This window comes from Lytechinus variegatus, chromosome 4 (assembly GCF_018143015.1).
Source record: "Lytechinus variegatus isolate NC3 chromosome 4, Lvar_3.0, whole genome shotgun sequence".
Classification (NCBI taxonomy): Eukaryota; Metazoa; Echinodermata; class Echinoidea; order Temnopleuroida; family Toxopneustidae; genus Lytechinus; species Lytechinus variegatus.
In genome coordinates this window covers 17,128,749-17,143,888 of record NC_054743.1, presented here as the reverse complement: position 1 = coordinate 17,143,888, position 15,140 = coordinate 17,128,749, and the positions used below count along the sequence as shown (strand labels likewise).

Here is a 15,140-nt window from a genome sequence, read left to right as displayed (position 1 = left end):
AACTTTGAAAGTTTATGGATCTGATTCATGAAACTTGGACATAATAGTAATCAAGCATCACTGAAAATTTTGTGCAAGTTTCAGGTCTCATGATGAAGGTCAAAGGTCATTTAGGGTCAATGAACTTTGGCCGAATCGGGGGTATCTGTTGAATTACCATCATAACTTTGAAAGTTTATTGGTCTAGTTCATTAAACTTGGACATTAGAGTAATCAAGAATCACTGAACATCCTGTGCCCGTTTCAGGTCACATGACCAAGGTCAAAGGTCAATGAACTTTGGCCGAATTGGGTGTATCTGTTGAATTACCATCATAACTTTGAAAGTTTATGGATCCGATTCATGAAACTTGTACATAAGAGTAATCAAGTATCACTCAACATCCTGTTCGAGTTTCAGGTCACATGATCAAGGTCAAAGGTCATGTAAGGTCAATGAACTTTGGCCATGTTGGGGTTTTTTGTTGAATAACCATCATATCTCTGTAAGTTTATTGGTCTAGTTCATAAAAAAGGGAAATAAGAGTAACCATGTATCACTGAACATCTTGTGCGAGTTAGAGTAGTATTCAAAGTGAGCACTGCTGCTATATTGAACCGCGTGATGCAGGTGAGACGGCCAGAGGCATTCCACTTGTTTTTTATAAAACTCTTCTAGAAATGTTATGTAGTATGCATAGCTGTGTGATGAATTTAATGTGTTGATTCACCGGTTCATTCTGTTTGGTGCACCGTCTGGTGCTAGAAGGGCTTTAATGTATGAAAAGATAGGCTTACGCCTTTCTGCCTGGATAAAGATGATGTGCTTTATAGCTATATGATGCAATCAATGTGCTTATTCACTATATTATTGATGCTTCACTTCCGTAGAAGGAGGACTCAAGTCTAATTATTAAAAAAGTACAGGCTTGTGGCTTTCTGTCATAAAACTTTGGCAGAGAAGTTTTGCTGCCTAGTCGTATGATGCGATCAATGTGTTTGTTCACAATCATATTGATGATTCTTGTCAGTGCTAAAAGGGCTTTTATTGTAATCATGAAATGATGTTAGAATGCCCTTTTGCCTGAAAAAAAAGACACCTTACTATTTGAAAATGTAAACAGGATTGAATTTAGGATAGATAACAAACATACCTTGTGCTATTGTTAGCACTAGCTATTAATGTATTGATCGACTGTCCTATTAATGTATTGACTTTTTATGCACTCTGTGCATCCAACTAGCTATGCAGTCATTGATTTAATGCATGCATGCCAGTGATGTATTGACTCAAGTGTGCGATGGTATTAATCGCCCTTGTTATTAATTAGTTGATTCAGTGAGTTTTATCTTTTGTTTGTTATAAATCCTTAATGCACTGATGTTGAACTGTGCATGTATGTGCTAGTAAGCTATTTGTTCAGTCTCTGCAATTGCTCAAGAAAATGAAATGAGGACCGAAACCTGTGGAATAGCAAACTAAACAGCTTCCAGAGATGCAGATGCAGGCAGGAATGTACTTAGAAGTCCAGAGCAAAGAAAAAAGAAAACAAAATTATTCTTAAAAGTTCCTAATATCTACAATACAATCACTCTACTAATGAATTGACTGTCACTAAATGTTTATTTTCAGGGGCAGAATGTGCACTGAATTGATATGAATAGAGTTCTAGTATATGAAAGAAAATTACAAACTGATTTACAAGTGGAGTATGAACATACAGTATTTGACAAGACATTGCAAATGCTAGGACAAGTTCACACATTTAATTGCCCTCTATAGATCATCCAAACTTTGTGTGTATAAGGTAATGATCCAGAGGAACTATTTTTATCAGACATCGCAAGTCCTGGAGAAAAATCACACCCCGTTTTCAAACCCCATATTATATATTTGTCGCCCTCTATAGATCACCCGTACTTTGTCGCCGTACAGTATCACCCGGAGTACATCTCTCGTCCCATGAAGCCCTCACCGCCATACCTTGGTCTGATCCTCCAATCAATCAATCGTCTCAACCAGTACATCGCCAGGGGATGCCGTCTATCTCCCAGGAACTCATTCAGCGATAACGAGTCTTCCGACACCGAGGAGGAGATGGTCCACCTGAGCGCCAATGCCAAGAGGATGCATTATGAGGTGACTCCATAGCAACCAAAATGGCTGCCATGTTCACCGAGTTAGTCCACTGTATTATGATCATAATTGTCTTGTATTTTGTATCTTCTGATGTTTGATTTGTCCTCCAAAGATGTTTTCTAAATGAAAACATCCTAGATGTTTTGTAATTAATCCTGTTTTTGCTCTATGGGTAACCACCACCGCAACCAAGATGCCTGCCTTTATTATCTAGTAAATCCATGTTTTAATCAGTTATGTTCTCTTTTGTTGCATAGAATGTTATTATGACCATCTTTCACAGTGTATTTCATTTATCAGTTTTTTCTTTTGTTCTGCTCATGCATAATGAGACTGATCCATAGCAACAAGATGGCTGCCATATACATTCAGAAAGCTTGTTCAGATCTAAAGTAGTAGCATTGCTGATTAGTAATCTTAATTTCCAAATATATTTAACATAAAAATGATATGGCCTTGAAACTTCAATGAATTAATATTCGGTTTTTATTGATAAGGTATATTGCCTCTTCGTCAATTGTAATAAATGTGGAGGGTCTTTTTTATTTCAGACAATAAAAGTGACTTATATCGTCATGAATGTAAATATCAGTTTGTGTAAACAATAATCACATATTTTATCCTTGATCAAGCTCTTCAGGAACCAAAAGGGTAATAAAAGTGTCAACTTGACTACTTTCTTTACTTTTCATTTTTCATTCTCAATGTGGCACTGTGAAGTAGTAATAAATAAAATTGTTGAACTTTTGAACTTTACTTTGAACTTTACTTTGAACATTATTTGCAAATTTCTGTCAATCCCTTTTGGGTATGAGAACAAAAAGATGGCATAAGAGAAAGCATTAAATTATAACACACCATTATTTACAATATGGCAGTTAACATGCATGGTAAAGATTGACAATTTACAGGGCATAATATTTCCCCTCATTGGTGATGGTCAAATACCTACATTAATTGTGCTGTATCTGGTAGCTCTGTACATAAATATATTATCATTTTCCTTTAAGTGGAAATAGAATTTTCTCCCACTTATCAATTATCAACTGTATTGAGATCCTATATATTCCATTTGCCCCCTCCCCCCGTCATGTGGATGATTTCAAAGTTTGTGAATATTTCATCTAGAAATGCAAAAGGCATCTTCTTGTGTGTGAAATGGATAGATAATGATGAATAATAATTCTTTATGCAATGTTGATTATGCTAGTTTTGATCCTGATATTAACAATTATGCACTTATGCTTATTTATGTGTTTGAAATACATATTTATAGCATCCAACTCCCTGATCAGTACAATATAATGTATTCAGTTTTCATACTAGCTGCGATTTCTATTTACTGGTTTACATGTATACTACTTTGACTAGCAGGGATTAGTGGGAATATTTATTACTCAATATCCTTTTCATAAAAGAAGATCTTTTTTTGTTTGTTTTCATCATTTCATTTTGCACAAATATACTATACACTTGGTTGGGAAAGAAATATATGTGCTGTATACTTTGCTGAATTTTAAAATTTTCCCTGGAGTGCCTGAAGTAATCGTCTTGGTACATGTAGATACAAATCTAAACAGGACTGAATGTTCGGATTTTCAATGTATGCTACTGGATATTGTCATTTGATTGGTCAATAGCAAATTTGTGATAGAGAATCTGCATTTGTTATTGATAGTAGTATTGTGAAATGGGGCCTGGAATCCCTTGCCAATGACAGATGTTATTCCTATGTTGTTTCACGTTGCTTAGTTCTTATAGACAAGGCACAAACTTTGCTGATGGACTTTTGAACAAAGATTTTGTGAATGGTTTTGTTCTGCAAGATGTTTTTTTTTTAATCCTCGAGCAGCTAATATTTGTAGTATCAATTTAAAATGAATGCCGAGTTAACGATTGCCTTTGGTTAATGGTTAGAGAGACATGAGGTCTTGTTGAACAATGCCTGTTCTTAGCAATACGAGCAAAGCTCAAATATTTTGGTCTGAATGTTCGACTGTTTTCTTGTGATATCATCATTAGATGTATCATTTAAATGTTTGATGAATTCTTTCTGAGAGAGAGAGGCTAAAGTGCAAAAACCAAACGGCCCTTTTAAGGGCCATTCATTGGTGTTATACGTAGTAGTATGTGTTTATGGATGGCCTGTATAACCATTCCTTTTTGTACAGTGTATATACTCAAACAAGTAGATTAAGAATTGTTTTGATTAATGTATGCACATAGTCTTGCACCTATCATGTTTTCATTTTCTTTTATGCATTTATCATTATTACTTTTATTGTTTTTATTTAATCGTTATTATTTTTTTTGGGGGGGGAGGAGTCATTTTCTTTTGTAAGAGTAGCATAGAGACTAATGAAACCATGAATGAGTCATTTAATATAAGTTATTTAATTTAATGTCATCTCAGCAATTTAGATTTTACAATTCTTCAACTATGTATTAGAAGTTTACTTGTCCTAGTCTTATCCTTATTCAGTCCTTATGTACATTATTTATTCATGAATATGCCATGATTAAGATAATAAACGTACTGCTCTGAAGCACATAATTTTTTTTTATATCTTAAGTTATTCTTGAATTTAAATATCCTCGCACAAAACATGTAAGGATGATACACTCGGTAAGCTAAAGAGATAAAGCACCTTCAATAACTAGTACAGGTATGCATTTACGATACAATATTTACATAGTTTTTTAATTGATCTGTATGATGTAGCTGTTTCCATTAATGTGATATTTACATTAATTTGTGCTTTAAAATGGAAAACAAATAGTTGTGATATTACTTCATCCCCATTTTTGCAATCATAATGTCTCTTAACCTATTTCTTCCAAATTCAATTAAGCTAGATTGTGTAATTGTAGGATTTCATGGAAGTATTTATTGTTAGACAAAATTAAAAATGATTCGACTTCAATTTCACAAACCTTATTTCTTATTCTGTCAAGTATTCAATGATAAATACAATCACATTTTATTAAATACCACTTGACAAAATACTCAATGGCCCTCATTCACTAAAAGTGGATTCATAAAAAATATAACTGAGGTCAGATTTATATAAATTTTTTGTAATGCTTTTTTCAGAGAGACTCCAAGTAGTTGATGTATGATCATTTCTTAGCCTGTTGAAGTTGAGATGATTTAAGTTTCATTCATTTATATAAGAATATTAGTTTTGTTCATAGTTTTAATGCAATTCAAATTCTTGATTCATCCTTCCAAATTGATAAAACAATTTTATCTCAAAGACTTGCTTTTGTTACTATGCAAAGTTTCCTTTAGATTGCTTTAGTGTTAATGAAGAAACTCATTTTGATTTGCTGGAAGAATGGTTGTCCATTATTTATCATTTGATAAGCAGAACATATTTTGCCCCTTTGTTCACTATTAAGACATTTCCCCCCTTCAGTTTCCATTTTGGTTGTAAGTTATTAATGTGGATGCTACAATGTTTTTATTGGTTGAATAAATGAATATACTAGTGTTTTGTACACGCTTTATATATTTGTCTTCTGTTTCATTGCTTTCTCATGATAATATGTACATCTGATGTCTTATTCATATAATTTGTAATTGGTTTTCAAGAAGTTTATCCATTCAATAGATTGTATTTGTGCTAATGATATTGATATATTTTGAATCTTATTGCAATACTGACACATCTAATTAAAGAAAGCTTAGTTTGGATGTAGGTTTATAGATTGGCCTGGATTTTAAAGAGCATTGTACATTCACACAAAGATTGTCAATTTTTTGTGTAATCCCACTTAATCTTAGCAATCATAGCTGTTGAATGGTGGCCATTTTTGATTGGTTTTGTTTGACCATTCTGATAGAGGGATGGATTGAAGGAGGGCGGGGGGGGGGAGGTAACCAGGGAGGAAGTCAAGTGTGCTTGATAGCCAAAATAGGAAGGAGGAGGGGGGGGGGGGAGAAAGGGGGAAGGTGAAGGATGATGGACCAAAAGGAATGAGAGGATGGGGGAGGATAACGAGGAAGCGAATAAGAGATTTTTATTTTTTTAAGGGGGGGGGGGTTAGAAAAAACAAATAGCGACAACAGAATGATGATGGAGTTCGTTACAGGAAGGATACATTTACAATGGAGTTATCATAAAGAGGAAAGTTTTTTTTAAGTGATTGGTAGGAAAAAATACAACATACATATTATAAATGCCTTGATGTCGAAACTTAAAACGGTTCTCTGATTTGCAGTGTTTGAGAAGAATGGTTCATTATTTTGTTTGAACATCTTTCTTACAAACCCGAGATCTAATAGTATTTCAGCAAACCATCATCTTTTCTCTCAAAATATAATAATGCGCAGTATTAACTTTTGAATGATATTCATTTTAATGACGGAATACTTGTTGATTCCCTGTCAGCTGTCAACACAATGACAACATCACAATAGTAGCAAATTAACGATGCTCATAAAGTAGGAAAATGAAATGAATAAAAACATTTTCATGCCGAAACCTCGATTGACAAGGCGCCATAATTGCGTTACACTTTCCATGACGTCACAATTGAACAAGTCTGGTCCAGTCCGGCTCGGTGTCGTGATTGGATGAGAGCGGTAATAGTTTCCTATCTACTGAAGCTAGCATGGGAATTTTCATTCATTTCGGTTGAACATATATAATGGTCACGCCTGCGTGATAAATATTGTCCGGAAGATTGACGGAATGCATGTTTCTTCCAAAGCGGAAAGTGGCGGGGTCGGCCTATTCTACGAATCATTTCGAGTACGTGCGGGTGCAAACATGCCCATGGACGGTTGGCGGAGAAGTCAATCATCTAAGTAAAATCGATTCTTGGAGAAATGTTTATTCAGAGGTAGATGTCTTCGTGAGAGAGTGCATTCTCCCACCAGAATTTTCATCTGCTTATGTTCATTTTCAGACTTCTTTGAGTGATCATTAGTTGAATCACTCGTGTTTGAGTAATTTATAGATTGAAAGACATGTTTTCATTTTTAGAGGTGGATATGGCAAAAGAATGTGAACATTATTTTGTTGCCTAGCTTGGAGTCGAAGTCTGACAGCACTTCATCTAGATGGCATTTACAATCATTAACAAAATCTCAAATGATTTCTAAGCAGAGTTTAAGATGGACTGAATTTTGGATCACTTATGACTGATGGAACATTGTGCTTATATTTCTTAATCATTTTCAAAAGAAGTGATCTCGTGACCTCTTCAAATAAGATTGTCATTTACGAGTTTAAGTGATTAACGATCCCTCTTCCGAACAAATCTCGACTTTGCGAACATTAAAATGACGACTTTATCACCAGCCACGTCGCCTGCACTGACGATCAGCGAACTAGCGACGACTATCACGGGTGGTGTGTCGGGTACGTTGCCCGATGCCGACGATGTCAGCACCACCGTGGCGGCGACGACAATGAGTGGTTTTTCTTCTTCAACACAGGAAGCGAGTGATAATTCGGGATGGTCCTCGGGTTTTGACGATCAGGTGAGAAACAGGCTACCTGTCTGTCATTATTCATGTAGAGTAGTGCTTAAAACGTTAGTGAACCCCATCAGAAAATGGACACATTTCAAGTGTCCCCGGAACTTGAAGTTCTGCCACTTATTTTTTTAGATATTAAATTGTGAAGTCAAGTGATAAAATATTACATTCAATAAAGTTTATTTCTCTGTGCTCGCCGAACATTGTAGTGTTGTGTCTCCATTCAACACCCAGCATCATGGACGGAAATCCCAGGGGGACGTGTCCCACCTACTCAAAATAGTTGGGGACCCTTTTTTTGCTTGTCAAATTCATTTTCGTCGAAATGACATGAAATTTGGGGTAATAACCTTTTTTTTTTGCTTGTCAAATTTTCCAGCCCCTTGTCCCCCTACCTTTTGGGAATACAAAATCTAAATAAATTTAGTATCAGTTTTTTTGGGACGGAGACGGTAATTACATCGTGGTTTTCGCGATGTTCAAGAACATTCCGCGCTTGAATTGTATTTTATGATTTAATGGTTTTTTATTTTGTTGTTGATAGAGGAAGAGAGGGAAAAAGGATATTTTCCAACTGGTATGAACATGATTTTTTTTTGTAATGGATAGTCCGTCGATCCAAACACTAGAAAATATGGAATTATATGTCTTTATATATATATATCCCTAGTGTCCGATTGAGATAGAGTTGTGATTGAAACAAATAATACTCCTAATAATATTAAGATTATCTATTACATAATTATATACAATTGGTAATGGGACAAATCTCGTTTTATAAATTTCAGTTAATTAAACACAATCCTTGAAATCGGATAAGTGTAAATTTTGATGATATATAATTTTATTAATGTCATCATTCGAATTGAACATTTTAGAGGGGGCACATAATTATGTCATTTACATTCTTAATTGAGGTGCTTAAGAGCAAGAATCAAGTGTGTATTTGGAATAATAGATACCTGCAATTAATATCAACTGTTGCAATGGAATCGCCGGACCCGGTGCACATGGGAGGTAAAATGTCATTTTTCATAGGTTGTATGCATCACTGTGTGTTAGGAAAATCCATAAATATTCATGTCAACAAAAGCTTTTCTGATTAATTGAAATTCTTAATACGATATGTTAATCATATATATTCATCGCCAACATGATTAATTCTGAGGATAGCTCATAGAATTCGTCCGTAGTTATGGAATTGGTTCGATTAACTTCTTAAATGTGGGTACTATTTACCATAAAAAGCACCTGGATTCATTCATTTAGTTCTTTTGTCATGATTGATGAGTTTAAAGGTGACACGACATTTGCTCTTGCGATGTTTTGCTCCGGGCTTAATTCAGGTGTCTAATACCATGGTCACAATTGTTCTACGGCGGCCGTACGGCGAGTCGAAAACAGCCGTTTTATCAATTTTAATTCAAACCACCTATATGTAGTTGGACAAAAAATTTTGAAACGGCTGTTTTCGACTCGCCGTACGGCCGCCGTAGAACAAATGTGACCATGGCATAAGATATAGGGTTAGGGTTGCAACAGCTAGGATTTTCGGTAGGGTATAGTGTTGGACCCAGGGTTGAAGTAGGTCATTCGCAGGGGCGGATCCGGAAATTTTCAAAGGGGGGGGGGAGGGTTTCGGAGGAAAATTCTGACAAACCCCCCGAAAAGGTTTTCAAGCACAAATTAAGGATATTTCGTACAAAAAAGGTCTTCAATTTCAAAAGGGGGGGGGGGCAAATCTCGGTGTCAATGGCATATTTACATTACAAATTTTATTTTTTCTTCTCAAGGGGAGGGGGGGGGGGCACGTGCCCCCTGGGGGGGGGACAATAAACATTTTAAGGGGGGGTTTGCCAGAATTCAGGGGGGACGCAGGAAACAAAATTGACAAGCAGAAAAAAAGAAAGGTTATCAACTAAAAAATTATCGTCCCCCCCACCTCAAATTTTTTTTGGATCTGTTCCCCCCGCTTCGCCGCCTTTGATAACACGTGTTCTCGAGACTCTGCTGCAGGAACTTTTTTTAAGAATAATTTTTCAGTGTATACAAACAACAACGTTAAGTCATGTTTGTCTCGGCTGATGGAAAACAAAGGTATTTTTTGGTTATGATTTAATATCAAATATTCTAGAAAGAATAATAATAACAATAACTAGCATTTGGTACGCTTTCCAAAGTTAACTATATCACAGCTTTTACAAACGATGGGGGAGAAGGAGACTCTTTATCGCTAAAACTATGATAACTTTCTTAATTATTTTGATTTGTAGGTTTGGATCAAATTCTGTTATGGTGTGATTGCTGTCCTCGGTATCTTTGGTAATTTCATGGTAATGTTCACTGTCGCACGTGTCCGATCGTTGAGAACGCTTACTAACATGTTCATCGTTAGTCTGGCTGCAGCAGACTTCATCACGTCGGTCTTTCTTATTCCTCTACATCTTGGTAAGTTATATTGATTTGATACTCTGCAGGGGCCGCGGAACGACCCCAGCTAGCCCCCCCCCCCCCGCTTCAGCGGCCCTGCTCTGTAAGATATGACCTGCGTATAATCCTTATGTTTATAACGTGAAGATGAAATCCTGGAATTCTTGCCTGAAGATCAAAAGAATTAACCTGTGTTTCCAATCACTGGAGCACAAGTTATTAAATCATGTTCCACTTTATACTTCTTAAAGGTCAAGTCCACCTCAGAAAAATGTTGATTTGAATCAATAGAGAAAAATCAGACTAGCACAATGCTGAAAATTTCATCAAAATCGGATGTAAAATAAGAAAGTTATGACATTTCAAAGTTTCGCTTATTTTTAACAAAATAGTTATATGAACGAGCCAGTTACATCCAAATGAGAGAGTCAATGATGTCACTCACTCACTATTTCTTTTGTGTTTTTATTGTTTGAATTATACAATATTTCAATTTTTATGAATTTGACGATTAGGACCTCCTTGCCTGAACCACAAAATGTTAAGATAATGGAATTCCACGTGTTCAGGGAGGAATGAAACTTCATTTCACATGACAATGAAGAGAAAATCAAAATATTTCATATTTCATATAATAAAATACAAAAGAAATAGTGAGTGAGTGATGTCATCAGTTCCCTCATTTGCATACCGACCAAGATGTGCATATAACTGTTTTGTGAAATGAAGCGAAACTTTAAAATGTCATAACTTTCTTATTTTACATCCGATTTTGATGAAATTTTCAGTGCTATGCTTGTGGAATTTTTCTCTTTTTATTCAAATCAAGTTTCTGTTGGGGTGGACTTGTCCTTTAAAATCAGCTCTTAAAAGAAATACAATTCAATCTTATTCATCGCATGCTTTAAATTAATCCTCATTAACCACTACAATTAAATAAAATATAATAATAAATTATACTGCTATCTACAGCATCCGCACCTGCATTGCACCCACTTGTTCAGTGATTACCAATCTGAGTCACGAATATGGCAAGCCGTTTGTACCATAAAGGCGATAAACCGAGTTTATCGCCGATAAACTCGGTTTTTTCGGTCGATAAACAGAGTTTATCGACCGAAAAACTAAGTTTTTCACCGATAAACTCAGTTTTTCACCGATAAACTCAGTTTTTCGGCGATAAACTCAGTTTATCAAGTGATAAACTGAGTTTATCGCGAGAAACTCTGTTTATCGTCGAAAAACTAAGTTTATCGCCGATAAACAGAGTTTTTCTCGATAAACTAAGTTTATCAAGTGATAAACTGAGTTTATCGAGATAAACTCTGTTTATCGGCGAAAAACTAAGTTTATCGCCCACTACATGGCCGATAAACAGAGTTTTTCGCGATAAACTAAGTTTTTCACTTGATAAACAGAGTTTATCACTCGATAAACTTAGTTTTTCGATAAACTCTCTTTATCGACCGATAAACAGAGTTTTTCGATTTCGATAAACAGGGTTATTCTTTCTTTGCCGAGAGTGGGCGCATGGTACTAGCGTGCTAATTTATTTTAATGGACATTATCAAGACCAACCTACAGTTGCAATTTCATAACAATTCAAGTATTAAACGTTAATTTTCAGCATATTTTGGGCATTTTGTAACGGAAAATGGGTTCACGTTAAGTTAACATTAAAGCGCACTGATATCTTGGATGAATTTTATGAGAATTGAGTTGAATATAATTGTTATTGTGTAAGTAGAACCAGTATGCAACATTATGAAACTTATTTGACTGAATTTGACCCATAATTGTGGAACTTATGAATATTTTTGTAAAAGGTGTCTTTTGCGTTAAATAAAAAAAATGGTGTCCTCTCAAGACATAAAGTCACCAGCAGTGAATTAAATTGATAAATATGTGCCAAAACTCAGCTTAAGTAATTTTCAAAATGGTAGTTAGTGATTAAAACAGTGATTATTCACCCTAAACAAGACCGGGGGGTAGTGATTCAGCCCTCCCCCCTCAACATTTTCCCAGGCTGAATCAGCCCCCCATTCTTATTAGGCGTCGAATTTGCCCAGACTTGTTATGGTTTATCTTTGTGTATGTTGGTAATTTTATGATTTAGATATTGTTGTGCCTAAAAATATTTCCATGTGCTATCGCAGGATATAATTGCACATGATTTATGAGGGCTCATTTTTTTGCAGAGGCTCTTATTTTTCTCTTTCTTTTAGAACCATGCATATTCAGATTTTATAGAAAAGCTAACCAAGAGTACATACATACATTTACCAGAACATAATTGATGTGGGTTTAATAGTGCAAAGTATGTGGGTTTAATAGTGCAAAGTATGTGGGAAATTTCCCGCGCCGAAAGCAATAGCGCCCATTCGATAAACTGAGTTTTTCGCTCGATAAACCGAGTTTATCGAAAAACTAAGTTTATCGAGTGATAAACTGAGTTTATCGAGTGAAAAACTAAGTTTATCGGCGATAAACTTAGTTTTTCGGCGATAAACTAAGTTTATCGAAATAACTCTGTTTATCGCTGAAAAACTCGGTTTATCGCCGATAAACAGAGTTTATCTCGATAAACTCAGTTTATCACTTGATAAACTTAGTTTATCGAGAAAAACTCTGTTTATCGGCGATAAACTTAGTTTTTCGACGATAAACAGAGTTTCTCGCGATAAACTCAGTTTATCACTTGATAAACTGAGTTTATCGCCGAAAAACTGAGTTTATCGGTGAAAAACTTAGTTTTTCGGTTGATAAACTCTGTTTATCGACCGAAAAACCGAGTTTATCGGCGATAAACTCGGTTTATCGCCTTTATGGTACAAACGGCTTGCCATACACGAATCCTTTTTATGATGAGGCCGCCATCAATTACAAACTTAACCGCTCACGATGGCGGTCTCCTGCATGCGTTCATTCGTTAATGTTGCTTTTTATCATTATTAAAATGTGAAGTATATGCACACACCGTTGTTTTTATGATTGTGTATTATGTTTATATTGTATACATTATGGATTGTGTATATTGCAACCAATGTAAATATTTTTGATAATGTATTGTAATTACCAATCTTAGTCACGAACCCTTTTATGAGGCCGCCATCAATTACAAACTTAACCGCTCACGATGGCGGTCTCCTGCGTATTGTGATGTATTGTGAACGCAGAAATGAAAATAAAACAAACAAATCAAACAAGTTGGGAAACTGCATGGGACACCAATCTAGCTCCCCCAAAAGTTCCACGACCGAACACAAAAACAAAATGAGGGGGGGGGGGTGAGAAATGAAAACGGTACGCTCTAGGTGTGACATAGATTATGATTTCAATTTTTAAAAGGTATTTTTTTTCCATTTTTCTCTCTCTTGCGAGTATTTAGAAATTTTAACTGTACGTCGTGCTCCTTCATTATAGGTCTCTACTTCTTATGCAAGTAACCAGCATCACCAGATTATTGTGACAAAGAACCATTTCCTGAATGAGACTTTCTATCATAAATATCCTGTTAAATGATATTCATTTTCAAACTATGCACATTCATGGATCTCGATAATATCTATCTATCTATCTATCTATATGTCTGTCTGTCTGTCTGTCTGTCTGTCTGTCTATATGTCTGTCTATCTATCTATCTATCTATCTACCTACCTACCTACCTTGGTACAACCTTAACAATCCGACGTTTCATTTTTCCATGAAGTAATGTTACATGCACACTTAGCGTAACATTACGCTTGTTTGCATAAGCAATGTAAATATGTAACAAAACCTGAAAATAAAAAAGGTGCTTAATGTGTTAGGTAATCATTTTTTTTTCAATCAATTTTTTTTATATCTTAGGCCTATACATTGAACGTTCCCGTATAAAATGGACCTTGGGCTATTGTATCTTTACCCTTCGTTGCGCAAGCGTGAACAATAAACATAAATTTGTGATATTGATCAAAATTAATAACGTCTGTACGTTCTGTAGGTAAGTCTGATAACAGAAAATGAATATCGTCATAGCGTTTAACGATATCTTCTTTATACCGTACTTCTCTGAAGAAAAAGAATGTTATGTACATGGTTTGTTTTAAAAGTGAAGTTGGTTTGAGAAAAGAGTGAATGCAATAATTTCATTTCATAAAAAATATATATCGTTTTTTCATCCCAATGCATCTAAACTCCTTGCCAATCTTCCTTTTCACTGAAATAAAAACGAAGAGCTTGTATTTATGATAAAATAAACTAAGATTTGTGGAGTTTGTTTATAAGGGATGGGAGCAGGGGCCTGTCGCAAAAAACTTTTGCCATAAAAGTCTCGGGCAAACAAATTAATGTATTCCATTGACACATAAAAAATGTCTGTAAAAAGTTGCCAGAGATTTTTCTTTTATTCAGCAGGTCCCAGGTGGGAAACGAAGGTTGATTACAGTCATGATTGCCAATTGTGATATACGATGATAAGTAAAACGAGATGAAAAAAATCTAAGAATTTGTTTAAAAAACCAACAAACCGAAGAATGATGCCTTAAAATTACAAGCTTATAGGAACAGTGCAAATAAGCTTGTCACATTTTAACAGCACGAATATATAAATGGTTAAGATGAGAAACAAAACCTAAGTTGAGAAGAGAAACTAAAAGTAAATTAAGAAGAGAAGAATCACAACAGAGCGAGAGAGAAAGAAAATGGAGAAAGGGAGAAAAGAGAAAATCAGAGAGAAGAAGAAGTAGAAGCGATAATATTTCCTTAGATATCGCACTTCTTTAGGCATTTTACCGAATTTGAGCTTGGAACGATTTGTGGAGTTTGTTTAAAATGGCTAGAATCGGGTGTGAAACGAAAGATGATTAACTTGATGATGGCTATTTCTTGTTTACGATTTGTAGCATGAGGTCCTTGTGTAACCATAACGAAATCCAAGAGTTTGTTTTTAAAAACTAAATTATATAAGGATGCCTTCAAATTACAAACTTTGGAACATTAATGCAAATAAACTTGTCACGTATGCCCTGTGAATATGTAAGTTAAAACAATTCAAAATAGAAGTATAACAAGAGGGCCAGGGAAAAAAGAAAAGAGGAAAAACGAGGGAAAAGATAGAAGAAG

General features: G+C 35.2%; 2 protein-coding genes across 2 annotated transcripts in view; both read left to right on the top strand.

Annotated features, from left to right (window-relative positions):
• LOC121413511 (CTP synthase 1-like) overlaps positions 1 to 5,629 on the top strand; it is a 31,456-nt gene extending 25,827 nt beyond the window's left edge. The window contains exon 15 of the mRNA XM_041606343.1: positions 1,890 to 5,629. Coding sequence (XP_041462277.1) covers positions 1,890 to 2,131 — 242 coding nt within the window. The 3' untranslated portion in view covers positions 2,132 to 5,629. The remainder of the gene's footprint in view (positions 1 to 1,889) is intronic.
• A 1,700-nt stretch (positions 5,630 to 7,329) lies between these two features.
• Positions 7,330 to 10,120, top strand: LOC121412582 (neuropeptide SIFamide receptor-like). Its single transcript, XM_041605368.1, has 2 exons — positions 7,330 to 7,610; positions 9,881 to 10,120. Exons 1-2 carry the CDS (start codon positions 7,410 to 7,412, stop codon positions 10,067 to 10,069), a joined length of 390 nt encoding a protein of 129 aa, XP_041461302.1. The 5' UTR covers positions 7,330 to 7,409; the 3' UTR covers positions 10,070 to 10,120.
• The last annotated feature ends 5,020 nt before the right edge of the window (positions 10,121 to 15,140 follow it).

Excerpts from the sequence above, each read along its gene's own strand:
- LOC121412582 (XM_041605368.1), top strand. The coding sequence starts at position 7,410 with ATGACGACTTTATCACCAGCCACGTCGCCTGCACTGACGATCAGCGAA. Across the intron at positions 7,611-9,880 it reads CCTCGGGTTTTGACGATCAG|GTTTGGATCAAATTCTGTTA; the intron begins GTGAGAAACAGG and ends TTTGATTTGTAG.